The sequence below is a fragment of the Coenobita brevimanus genome, chromosome 16 (genome assembly GCF_032717465.1).
Source record: "Coenobita brevimanus isolate Jiangsu-jjx chromosome 16, ASM3271746v2, whole genome shotgun sequence".
Classification (NCBI taxonomy): domain Eukaryota; kingdom Metazoa; phylum Arthropoda; class Malacostraca; order Decapoda; family Coenobitidae; genus Coenobita; species Coenobita brevimanus.
Window position 1 is genome coordinate 19,503,693 of NC_136969.1, and position 13,747 is coordinate 19,517,439.

The following is a 13,747-nucleotide window of genomic DNA, read 5'->3' on the forward strand; positions in this document are numbered from 1 at the left end:
GGAGCGAGGGACTGACGAGGAGAGTGTTTTTTTTTTTTTTTTTATGCGAGGAAGAAGGAACCAAAGGCCATGAGCACGCAGTAACAGTTCCCTCCAAGTGAAAAACAAAATACAATAGAGAGCCAAATTCAAGATCCGATCATTTTGAGATGCCTGGACACACTGCGTTTGAAAGACTGGAGATCATAGGCAGCAGGAAATACAGACAGAGGGAGACAGTTCCAGAGCTGACCTGTTGCATAAATGAAAGACTGGGAGTAACGGTTAACTCTTGCATTAGAGAGCTGGACAGAAAAAGGATGAGAGTTTGCTGCCAGACGGGTGCTACGTGCCCGTCGTAGAGGTGGAGGAATGCAAGCAGACAGTTCAGAGGAGCAGTGACCATTAAAGTAGCGATAGAAAAGAGATAAAGATGCAACAGTGCGGCGAAGAGACAGAGGTTGAAGGGAGTCAGTAAGAGGAGGAGAGTTAATGAGACGAAAAGCCTTTGACTCCACCCTATTGAGAAGAGCTGTATGAGGGGAGCCTCCCCACACATGAGAGTTGTACTCCACACAGGGGCGGATAAAACCCCTGTATAGAGTCAACAATTGCGCAGGGGTAAAGAAAGAGCGGAGTTGGCTTAGCACACCCAATCTCTTGGAAGTAGATTTTACAAGAGATGTAATATGATCTTTCCAAGATAAGTCCCGAGTAAATGAAACCCCAAGCATGTTCAAGGATGATGCAGGATTAAGCTGAATATTATTAAACATTAGTGGGTATACCTGTGGAAGATTTTGTCGGGTTGAAAGGTGTAAGAACTGAGTCTTAGCTGCATTAAAGACAACCATATTATTTTTACCCCAGTCAGAGATACGAGCCAAGTCAGACATTAGGTGTGCCATAGCCTCATCCCTTGTTTGTTGAAGTAACTGTTGAGATGGGCGTTGCGGGAACCGAATGGAAAGGTGAAGGGTGGAGTCATCAGCGTATGTGAGTGAGGTGGAAGGGGGGGAGAGGGAGGGGGAGACCAAGGATAAGATGGAGGGATGGAGTGGAGAGGTATATGAGAGAGGGGGGTGTGAGCTGGGAGCAGGGCAGTGAAATGGAGGGGGATACGGCGACATGGAGGCGATTTGCTTGTAGCCACCCCGTACGGGGTTAATGTAAGGTAACCCTAAAAATCAGGTGTCTTATCAGGTAACCCGGGGTCTGCCAGACCCCAATTTTTAAAAATTCGGCAAAAATTTACACAATAGGGTTATTGAAATATGTTTTTTACACAAGTTCTACAACCATTTGGCTACAATTCCTTGGGAAACTTATTAAAAGTCTTCTTCAAAAAAATACTGGGGGAAATTACAAACACTTGAAATTTAGACATCCTTAAATGTAATGCCACTACTCCCCAACTGAGAATGATTCCCCAGTTATCAACCACTGCCTAGTGTTGACATGTGACCAAAGTATGTTATGAAAGGGATAAGACCCTGTGTTTGTAAATAAGGTAAAATCTGGAGACTCCACCAAAATAACACGTCAGGTAACCTGGGGTCTGCTGGACCCCAAGGCCATAATAGAGCAAAAACTAATCAAGATCAAAAAAAGTCCTAATAACCACACTCACCTACGCTGCTAGTCAGGAATGCAGAGGGAAAACCAAATCCCCACGACCTTAAATTTATATATGGCATACACAAAGAAACTTTTGGTGGGGTCTGACAGACCCTAGGTTACCTTACAGGGGTTAGAGCGTCTGGCAATAGATAGACAGATAGATAGATTGGACTGCATCACCCTTTAATGTTTATTGTCTCTTAAAAGTATCAATTCCAAGGAGTCGAGATTTCAGGTCATCTCTGTAGTCACTGTCCACAAAAGGTATTGAGCATACCAATGCATTATCAGCGTTTATATCATCAGCACGACAACAGGAATGAATCCACCCTAAGTTCTTTTGCACTTGGAAAGCGGAAGTATCGTATGATTGATCCTGCTGTATTTCTTCTTGTATTGAGGCACCTACATACTGAACAATTGCTTGGCATATCTGCAACGTTGAAAAGATTTCAGTGGAAATATGTCGCAGTAAACAGGTGTACACACAAAGACGACCTGGGTCAGACTGGTGTCAAGGACAGGGAGAAGCGGGCAGTGTGGTACAGCTGACGTCACCATTCACTCGCTCTACCTGCGCGCTGTCTGACCTTGTCTGTATGGGTCTCATGTGCAACCTTCAGAATATATATATATATATATATAGAATCATATAAATACAAAGAGAATGGTGTGGGTGTTTAAGCACGTGGATATATTGAAGGTAGTCCCATAGTGTTGGTGCTGATGTGGGAGGATGGATGGATGGATGGTTGGGTAAGTGAGTGTGTGTGTGTGTGTGTGTGTGTGTGTGTGTGTGTGTGTGTGTGTGTGTGTGTGTGTGTGTGTGTGTGTGTGTGTGTGTGTGTGTGTGTGTGTGTGTGTGTGTGTGTGTGTGTGTGCGTGTGTGTGTGTGTGTGTGAATCATCAGTTCCTCTGTAATGCATTCCACTGTCACTACTTCACTTCCCGTCATGTTTGGCCTTGTCATTTCTATAATCCCTCTGTAATGTAGTTCTATGCCATGATGGTTATGTCTCTCTTATGTCAACACTTCTCCAGTCAGGGCAATAGTCCGTGTGTCGTTTCATCGCATTCTGCTATGTATTACATCTGATTTCTTCAGTCCATCTGTCATGTCAATAATTCCGTCACGCCAACAATTCATTTGTGTCATCACTTCCGCCACGTCAAAATTTTTCCAGTCTTTACTCTTCTGCCTTGTTATCAATCCATGTCATATTATCTCCGTATTATGTCTTCATATATGCAGACCCTGCCTCCAGCTCTTCCTTCCACTTCATCTTACATCTTATCATCTTACTTTTCCCACTCGCATCCTTTCCAACCATCCCTTACTGTTAGCACTAGCACCCTCTACAGCTATCCATCTTTCCCGTACCTCCATTCTTTCCCTCCATCCTTCCTTATTCTTCCTCTCCCCCTTCCGCTAGCTTCATTCACTTCTTTATCTCTCTTTAATCTTCCTTCCCCCCAGCAGTCTATCTGCACCCCTCCTCCCCATTTGTAAGTGTTTGTTTACGGCTGGCGCGGAGTCTACTGTATAATTTGGCCTCAAACTTCTTTGAGCTTAAAGGTGTGCACAAGATTTCTTGTTTCTTTTCTCTTCATTCATACTGCTTCCAAGCACTTCACAGTAAAGCTAGAGTGACTATAAACATAGCAATAATAATGGTAATAATAATAATAGTAATAATAATAATAATATTGATGATGATGATGATGATGATGATAGTGATGATGATGATGATGATGATGATGATGATGATGATGATGATGATGATGATGATGATGGTGGTGGTGATATAATAATAATAATAATAATAATAATAATAATAATAATAATTCATCATCCAATCCTGTGTTGCCCCATGAGGAACGTAGGACCCAAGGGCTAGCCAAGTTGATCCTGACATTTAAGATGAGAGTGACCAGCCTCACTCATCCCTGTGTGGCATTAGATGAGCAATAAACCCCAACCACCCCTTAGATATAAACCAGCACAGGTTCAATCCGATTGAGAGCATTAATTGCCCACTAAACCATCAGGCACCATAATTTGGTTATATGGTACCATCCAGCCCAGTAAATGGTTTCCAGGTGTACAGGAAACCATGTGGCTTGTCACTCAGTGTAGAATCACCCGCAGACAGAAGGAAGAGGAAAGAATGAAGGAAAGAAAGACAGAAGAGGAAGGAAGGAAAGAATGATGGATGAGAGGAATGGCAGCTACCCGCAAGCAGCATTACATCGAGTGGATGGTGAGCGCCCCCACCTACCACTAATAATAATAATAATAATAATAATAATAATAATAATACAGTAATGATGATAATAATAATAGTAATAATAATAATAATAATAATAATAATAATAATAAAAGCAAAGGAAACGGAAAAAATGAGTATTTGTAAAAACAAAAAGTAGCTAAAAAGACTGATCAATATCCCTAACTAATGCCAACCCTGAGGTCGAACTCATAAGCTGTCTTTAGCTTATTAGATTGTTTGCTTATACTCTTCTTTCCTCTTATACAACCACTAAGTATTTTATAACCAAACTGGAGTTAATAATGGATAAATACTACAACTCGACGTTATTTCTAGCTATATATAACTGCCATGGAAACTTTTTAATCAGAATAACTGGCTAAGGTATTTCATAAATACCTACCTTGACCTCGACTTTTACCGAAATCGGCCTTGCTTCCCAAATTACCAGCCATTATACTGCGGGAAACGGATAATTGTTCTCGACGACATAGTGTTGCGGAGCTTGTCATTACGATGCATAAAATGGACACTGAATGATCATACAGCGACCTCTGATTATGATTCATAAAATGTAACCTAGCCATGCGACAATATTAACGATCATTTTTACGTGACCTTTGAGTATGAGGCGAAATAGGGATACTAACTTGGTGTATTGTTGTCGGTCATAAAATACGTAAAACTAACGCTAATATACGTTAACATTTCATAATGATGCGGAAAATGGATACAGACTTGTGAAAAGCGATTCATGTTAAGCCATAATGGTACTAAAAAAATGGGTGCCCAGATTATATGCCACGCTGGTTCAAAGTCCTTGACCCAGCGTCGCCAGGTGTAGCTGTGACGTGGGTCCATTTATTTACTTATTTCCTCTTGCACACAGGCGATGTTCCTTCCATTCAGCTGTACAGATCACTATCTCCCTGGGATTCACGGTGCCACGGGTTAGGTCAGGTTTGGGCAGGTTACGAAAAGTTTGGTTACATTCCCTTCGATTATGTTACATTAATTTAGATTAGAGGCTTAGGTAGGGTTAGGTTAGGTTCGATTAGGTTACGTTGGTTTAGGTTAAGTAAAATTAGGTTAAGCTCAGTTAGGTTTAGAAGTTAAGTTAGTCTAGGTGCGACTTGGTGAAGTTAGGTTAGGCCACGTTAAGGCAGGATAAATTAGGATTCGTTAGGTTATGTTCGCCAGATTTTCCCCTTGAAGTTTCATGAGTTGGTTTCGATCCCAGGATGCAGGGAATTTCCACGAAGCTCGGGCCTTGGCCTAGGGTGCCCACACGCAGAAAGGAAAAAAAAAATGGATTCTCTCTTGGTCCCAACGATGAATAATATAGATACGGTCCTACCGCAATGCAACCAGTGTGTATGATACAGAAAATCCATAAATGACTTACTGTTAGCGATTCGTAACAGGACGATACAAAAAAACGGACAATGTAATATAAAGAAATGATCGTGTAAATGGAAAATAAACTATCGTGGCGTGCCTCATAATTATTATACAAAAAAATGGAAACTGACTTCGGTATAATGATTTGAGTGATTTGTAGTGGGTCAGCACTGTAACCTCTAATCAAAGTCCCACACTATAGAGAGAGAGAGAGAGAGAGAGAGAAATATATATATATAGATAGATAGATATGTATATATATGAATATATATCTATTTATCTATCTATATATCCATCTCTCTCGCTCACTCTCTATCTATCTATCTACCTATCTATCTATCTATCTAGATTTATATATATATATATATATATATATATATATATATATATATATATATATATATATATATATATATATATATATAAACAGAACAGAAGAAGGAAAAACAATTGAATAAAAAAAAAAATAATCCATACACCAGATTACTGGTGTCCTCTGTTCATAAAATATCTGTAAGAATTAGACTTGAACACCAGTAGGTTGAAGTTTGGAGGGAAACAACACTGGGGAAGCGAGTTCCAAAGAGATGCAGTACGGGGAATGAAAGAATTATGATAGGCAAAAGTTCTGCAATATGGCTGAGTGACATTCCAGTCACGAGCGCTACCAGATGCCCGTGTAGCACGAGGGAAGGCATGGAGAGGTGGCACCATGTATATATATATATATATATATATATATATATATATATATATATATATATATATTGGAGTAGACTGTAGCACCAGTCGAGCAGGGCAGTACTCCCAAGGAGGATGGAAAGCTGATGACAGGGAGAGCTGAAGCTCCCATTTCATTAGCCCTCGGGACTAGGTCCCGACCATCCCCCTTTGCTGAACTTTTTCAGTGTCTCAGTAACACAGAGAGTCGTCCAGCATGCTCTCCAATACAAGTTTCTCTAACTATCAACACCAAACTACATGCACAGTACACACTACACTTCCTTTTCTAAAAAAAAAAAAAAAAAAAAACATGGCAGCACAACACGTGACCTCGAAGTCCCCAGGGGGGGGGACCATAAATGCCCCCACCTTCCGCCCCTCTCCCGGTGACGACTCGAGCTGCCTGGAACCTCTGTCTGACTCTCTTCTTCTTCATTTCTGCAACATTCGTGGCCTTTCCTCTAACTTTCGCTCTGTTGAGCACCACCTCTCCTTCAAATTTCATCTACTGATAAAGCAGATCTCTTCGCTCAGACTTTCTCCTCCAATTCCACAATAGACGATTCCGGTGCTGTTCCTCCATCACTTCCCCCCTATGACTTCCTCATGGCTGACATAGAAATTTCTTCTGTTGATGTATTTCCTGCCATCACAGGCCTCAATATTAATAAGGCATATGGGCCTGAAGGAGTCCCTTATGTTGTTCTCAAGAACTATGCTTCTGTGCTTACACCCTGCCTAGGCAAACTCTTTTGCCTTTGTCTATCAACTTGTACCTTTCCTTCTTGCAGGAAGTTTGCTCTCATTCAGCCAGTCCCAAAGAAGGGTGACCATTCTCAACCCTCTAACTATCGTCAGGTTGCTTTAACATCCTGTATCTCAAAAGTTTTCAAGTCATTTCTTAATAGAAAAATACTAAAGCATCTTTCCTATCACAACCTTCTTTCTGATCGTCAGTATGGGTTCCGTCAGGGACGCTCCACTGGCCATCTTCTCACCTACCTTTCAGAGTCGTGGTCATCCTCCTTTCTGGCCTTTGGCAAAAGCATTGCCATTGCACTCGACATCTCAAAGGCTTTCGATCGAGTCTGGCATAAATCTTTAATTTCCAAACTGCCCTCATACGGTTTCTATCCTTCTGTCTGTGCCTTAACCTCTAGCTTCCTTTCGGGTCATTCTATAGCCGCTGTTGTAGACGGCCATCGTTTTTCTCCTAGATCAATCAACAACGGTGTTCCTCAGGGCTCTGTCCTATCACCAACTCTCTTCCTTTTATTCATCAATGACCTTCTAAGCTGTACATCTAACTCTATCCTCTGATTTGCTGATGACTCCACCCTTCATCTTTCCATTCGGTTCCCGCAACGTCCATCTCAGCAGTTACTTCAACAAACAAGGGATTAGGCTATGGCACACCTAATGTCTGACTTGGCTCGTATCTCTGACTGGGGTAAAAATAATCTTCTTGTTTTTAATGCATCAAAGGCAGTTTTTACACCTATGAGCCCGACAAATTCTTCCACAGGTATACCCACTAATGTTTAGTAACATTCAGCTGAATCCTGCTTCGTCTTTGAACATGCTTGGGGTTTCATTTACTCGGGACTTATCTTGGAAAGATCATATTACATCTCTTGTAAAATGTGCTTCCAAGAGATTGGGTGTGCTAAGCCGAATCTGTTCCTTCTTTACCCTTGCACAATTGTTGACTCTATACAGAGGTTTTATCCGCCCCCGTGTAGAGTACAACTCTCATGTGTGGAGAGGCTCCCCACATACAGCTCTTCTCAATAGGGTGGAGTCAAAGGCTTTTCGTCTTATTAACTCTCCTCGTCATACTTACTCCCTTCAACCTCTGTCACTTCGCCACACTGATGCATAGTTATCTCTTTTCTATCGCCACTTCAATGGCCACTGCTCCTCTGAACTGTCTGCATGCATTCCTCCACCTCTACAATAGCAACTAACTCTCATCCCTTTTCTGTCCAACTCTCTAATGCAAGAGTTAACTATTACTCCCAGTCCTTCATTTATGCAACAGGTCATCACTGGAACTGTCTCCCTCTGTCTGTATTTCCTGCTTCCTATGATCTCCAGTCTTTCAAACGCAGTGTGTCCAGGCATCTAAAAATTATCGGAACTTGAATTTGGCTCTCTGTTGTATTTTGTTTCTCTCTTGGAAGGAACAATAATTGGTGGCTATATATATATATATATACAGACAGGTGATTATACCATGAAAGAAAAATCAGCTTCTCGTAACTGGTCAGTATGAATCAGATGTCTACATCCTGTAGTCGTAAATAAATGAATACAAATAAACTCCATTATAAGAAAAAATTCATGCAAAACTTCAGTCTTTTGCAACTAAAATTTACATATTGCATGGTTATACAAAACATATATCAACATACGCCTGTAAAGATCAACAAATAAGTAATTTAGTGGAACAGCGACGTGGTTATGAAGGTGCCCAAAACGCACATAAAAGATTTTCCCCGATCACAGCCTAATCAACTACCATTATATTATTTACCCTCATTCTGTGCGTTTTACAATGCTTCCTAAATCTGCAGTCGTTACAACGTCATACAACCTCCGTCTCGCGGGCTCTGAAGGATTCCTAGCACCTTTTCCTTACCAGTTTACTTTTACATGTTAAAAATACGGTACATCATAAACAGTATCAGTGCACATTTCTGCAGTAAACATTCTAAGGCCAAATATGTTGACTATGGTTAAATGCTTGGTATTTTTCTAGCGCATTATGATGTGCTATAGTTCGCCCAATTTAACTTAACGCAGATTTAAGTCCATTTGCTGTATATTTGTTTAAGGAATTGTTGAATATAGATAATGAAAGTAATGCGAGTATACAGTAAGTGGCAGGGGATGGCTGCGAGAAGGGTTGCGGGAAGAGAGGAAAATATCAGTAACACAAAAGTTGTGGATGCAATGAAGAAAGTCAAAATGGGAAAAGACCCAGGAATTGGTGGAGTGTGTAGTGAAATGCTGAAGTACAGGGAAGGGATAGTAGTAGAATGGATGTGGAAGATGTGCACATTGGCCTGGGAAGAAGGTAAAGTCCCGGAGGATTGGAAGTCAGATATAATTATTCCACTGTACAAGGGAAAAGGGGAAAAAGAAGTGTGTGGTAATCATAGGGGTATTTGTTTTCTTAGTATAATAGGAAAAGTATATGGTATGATACTTATTGAGAGTTAGGGAAATAACAGGAATTAGTTGGAGAAGAACAGGGAGGTTTTACTGTTGGATGAGAAGAGGGGGAGGCGGTGGCTGAATCGGTAGAGAGGCGGCCTGCAGTCCTGATGGACCCAGGTTCGAATCTTGGCTGGGGCGGGAAACAGTTTAGGATTTGAATTTCATAAGAGCAGATTTTCCTGATCTACCAGATGACTCGCCCACATGTAAAAGTACCCCCGCTAATACCAATACACCAGTCCTGCGTGAGACAGCCCTAGCATTATTCAGTATGGACGGCGGGTGTTAGTGCCGAAGTGGTGACATGTAGAGAGGTGTATGGTATGTAGGAGGACTACTGGGCCTTGAGAGCAGGCTGTGAAGCCTATGCCCAGAGTCGAACACACACACACACAAAAAAAAAAAATGATCAGGTATTCATTCTTAGGTTTTTAGTAGAAAAATCTCTAGGAGGGGAAAGAAGTTGTATGTGGACTTCATGAATTTGGAGAAAGCATATGACCGGGTGGATAAACAAGTACTATGGAAAATATTAAGAATATATGGAGTAGGAGAAGTTGTTGAATGCCGTGAAGAGTTTGTATGGGGGTGGTAAGTGCGTGTGGACAGTGAACTGAGTCTGAAAGTGGGCCTGAAACAGGGATGTGTCATGTCTCCATGGCTGTTCCATCTGTATATGGATGGGGTTATAAAAAGAGTTACAGAGTAAGGCAGTGGATGTAGGAGTGGCCCTAATGAGAGAGGTTAGGGTTTGGAAACTCCCTGTACTGTTGTTTGCAGATGATGCTGTGTTGTTAAGTGAAGACGAAGGGGAGCTGCAAGGCTTGGTGAAAGAGTCTGGGAGAGTGTGTAAGAAACGGAATCTGAAGGTGAATATAAGGAAAAGCAAAGTTATGGATTTCGAGAGAAGTGAAGTCAATGAATGCACAGTGAGGTTGGATAAGGAAGAAATGGAAACTGTGAGTGCGTTTAAGTACTTGAGTAGTGTGATGAGTAAGGCTGGAAGTTGTAAGAGTGAAGTGCTTGAAAGGGTCCAAGAAGAAAGGTTGCCGGTTCTTTTAGAGCAATGATCAGCAACAGGGAAGTGAGCGTGGAAGTGAAAAAGTTTATGCATGACAGTATTGTGATACAAACTCTAACGTATGGAAGTGAAGCTTGGACCTTGTTGGAGGGACACAAATCAAGAGTGAAAGCAGTGGAAACGAGTAATTTGAAAACATGTGGAGTCACCTGGAGAGACAGATTGACAAATGAGGAAGTGAAGGAACGTTGTGTGGCTGTGGATATGTTTGGAAGCGTTAGGATAAACCACTGAGGTGGTTTGGCCATGTGGAGAGGATGGAGAGCGAGAGACTGACAAGGAGAGTGTATGTGAGTAAGGTGGAGGGGGGGAGAGGGAGGGGGAGGCCGAGGATGAGATGGAGGGATGGCGTGGAGAGGTATATTGAGGAGGAGGGTGTGAGCTGGGAGCAGGGCAGTGAAATGGCGGGGGACAGGGCGACATGGAGGCGACTTGTTTGTGGCCACCCCTTACAGGATTACAGCGTCCGGCAATAGACAGATAGACAGAGTTCTTTTATTTGGATGGTGCAATGAAAGAAATACATGGTAGGGAAGTGGTTGCTGAAGTGTCCTTAGTAAGAGAGTGTAGGATCTGAAAATTGCATACACTATTGCCTGAAGTTGATAGTGTTAAGTAAGGATGAATGGGAGTTCTAAGGGCAAAAATTTTGGTCTATGGGAGAAATGAAAGCACGACCTGCATAATGGGGGAGAAAATACAGGAAAAGGAGGATATAAGCGCTTAATTAGTGTGGTGAGCAAGGACGGACGTTTAAAAGAGGAAGAACATCAAATGATACATCAGCAAACAATGGTTCCAGATGTACTGATAGCAGTGAGAAAAAATAGGTAAGTGAGCATTGAACTAACAAAGTCTTTCCATGACAGCATTGTTATGTGAAAGTTGGACTCATTTGGAAGGACACTAATTAAGAATAAGAGGACCAGAAATGGGCTTGTCTAGATGAACATGTGGAAATACAAGAGGAGACAGATGAACAAACTGGGACATTAAGGGAAGCTGCAGTGTTTTGGATTTGCTGGAAAGCGTTTTAGATACCTTAAAACGATTTGTCCATGTGTATATTTTTGAAAATGAGCAACTGACTCGGAGAGTTTATGTCAGAATAGTTGATATGGACAGGAAGAGGGGAAGACTAAAGATGAAATACAGGGATGATGTGGAGAGGTACATGAGTGAAGGTGATGTGAGTTGAGAAATGGCATCCTGGTGAGAGATGACAGGGTGACATAAAGACGGTTCGTTTGTGGCCACCTCTCCCAGGAATAAGGCTTCTTACTATGGTTAGGTAGAGACAAATGTAGTCATAACTGTGGTAAAAAAAATTTCCTTGTGTAACACTTATTTGTTTATCAGAAGTTTTTGAAGCAACCTTTAAAATATTTCTAAATTCCTGGTGGACATGGTGAGTAAAATTTTCAAGAAATTGTTCTGAAAATAGTTATTAAACGATATTAAAAATGTTATTATTCAAAGCATATCATTTTTATTGTTTGTCATTTTTATTTATGACAGGTTGAATGACCATATGAATGCGTCCAAGAGCGTCACACCAAACGTGAATGAAATTCTTTGACATTAGCCAAACTGATAAACTTATCCAGTGATCATAATTTCTTGTCTCTTCTGGCCGTGTTGTTAGCTTGCCCATTCATCTTCATATTCACCACAGTCTTCCCCCTTTTTCAATCGCCAATTTATTCCATTATCTTCTTAATTATTATTAATCGTATCTTTTCCATAGCGTACGGACTTTCTTTTCCACTTTCGTATATTGTCTCCTTATTTAATGATATTCTACCATGCTTTTCTACCAGTTCTCGTATCTTATCTCTAGTCTTGCACCAAAGTTCCCACCACAGTTATTACGTTTTCTCTCACATTCTGCCATCTATGGGTTAAGAATCTTTTGTCTCTGGGCGCTAATATTCTTGTCCTTGATATATTTGTCCACATTCATCGTATCCTTCAATAGCTCCTTCCTCCCGAACCAGGCGTCGATGCCCATCACGCCCAGGAAAATATAACCTCGAGGCTCCAGGTAAATCATAATGCCCTTGGTGCCTCCAGGAACGTGGTTGATCTCGATGCACATGAGGCGGAACCTTATCTTTTCCCAGGGCAGCGTCTGAAGAACCTGTAGGGATGTTAAGTGGATGTGGGCATGTATAACAGAGAGAGAGAGAGAGAGAGAGAGAGAGAAGATTCTTTTTGTTGGGAGACATATATCAAAATACGTATGCAAATAGCAGTATTCTGTAGAAGAACCAACAACATGCATACTTTGAAGGAAGACGTGCACAAAATGTGTATTAATAAACACCTAAAAAATATATTTATCAAATAACTGTAGCCATTAAAAGAGTACTTAAAAGAGATATTAAAATAGTTTTATTTATAAAAAGTTAATCTATAAATTCCATTATTTACCATGTTTAGTTATATATATATATATATATATATATATATATATATATATATACACACAAACCTCGATTTAAGGGACCTCCATTTAACGGATTTCGGATTTAAGGGACTCCATAGTCTACCTGACAGACAAGACCATTCAAAAGTGATACGTAATGTCTAGATTATACACATTAATATGTTTCTTTATACGGTACCCGTAAAATAATATTCACAGTCATAGAAATAAGTAAGAAAAGTGAAACAATCATTACATTTCATAAGAAAGTCTTGATATGGGGTAAAACAATGGACATTTTCAAATAACGGACATTTACAAGTAAGGGACAAGTTGATTCCCCATTTAGTCCCTTAAATCGAGGTTTGAGTTATATATATATATATATATATATATATATATATATATATATATATATATATATATATATATATATTTATATACTATAGCAGTAGCTGTCCGTGTGTGTGTGTGTGTGTGTGTGTGTGTGTGTGTGTGTGTGTGTGTGTGTGTTTTGGGCAGCCTAAACTACACATTCAAACTGCACCAAATTTGGCAAAAAAAAATCGCAAAAAATTCGCTGATGTGATAAAACTTGGTCCCATCACGATTGAAAAAAATTTTACCATATTTAATGAGCGATCAAATTTTTACTAAAAATGCGCCACTCCCAGAGTGAGTGCGTGAAATTAGGGTTCCCTACACTGTAGAGTTTTTGATGGCTTTATATCAAATATACTAAAGCAGTAGCCGTGTGTGTGTGTGTGTGTGTGTGTGTGTGTATTTTGGGCAGCTGAAACTACACGTTCAAATCGCACAAAAATTGGCACAAAATCGCAAAAAAATAGCTGATGTGAAAAAACTTGGTCCCATCACGGCTGAAAAACTATTACTATATTAACGAGCGATCAAATTTTGACCAAAAAACCGCTCCCGGCGCCCGGTCGGTTACCGTGGCCGAGTGATTAATATCTCAGACTTGTGTGCGAACAACTTGGGTTCCATTCCCGAAGCTGCAAATAA

General features: G+C 40.6%; 1 protein-coding gene across 1 annotated transcript in view; it reads right to left on the reverse strand.

The window, feature by feature from the left end:
- Positions 1–12,190: 12,190 nt before the first annotated feature.
- Positions 12,191–13,747, reverse strand: part of LOC145390982 (uncharacterized) — a 14,575-nt gene continuing 13,018 nt past the window's right edge. The window contains exon 2 of the mRNA XM_080265716.1: positions 12,191–12,436. Coding sequence (XP_080121842.1) covers positions 12,191–12,436 — 246 coding nt within the window. The remainder of the gene's footprint in view (positions 12,437–13,747) is intronic.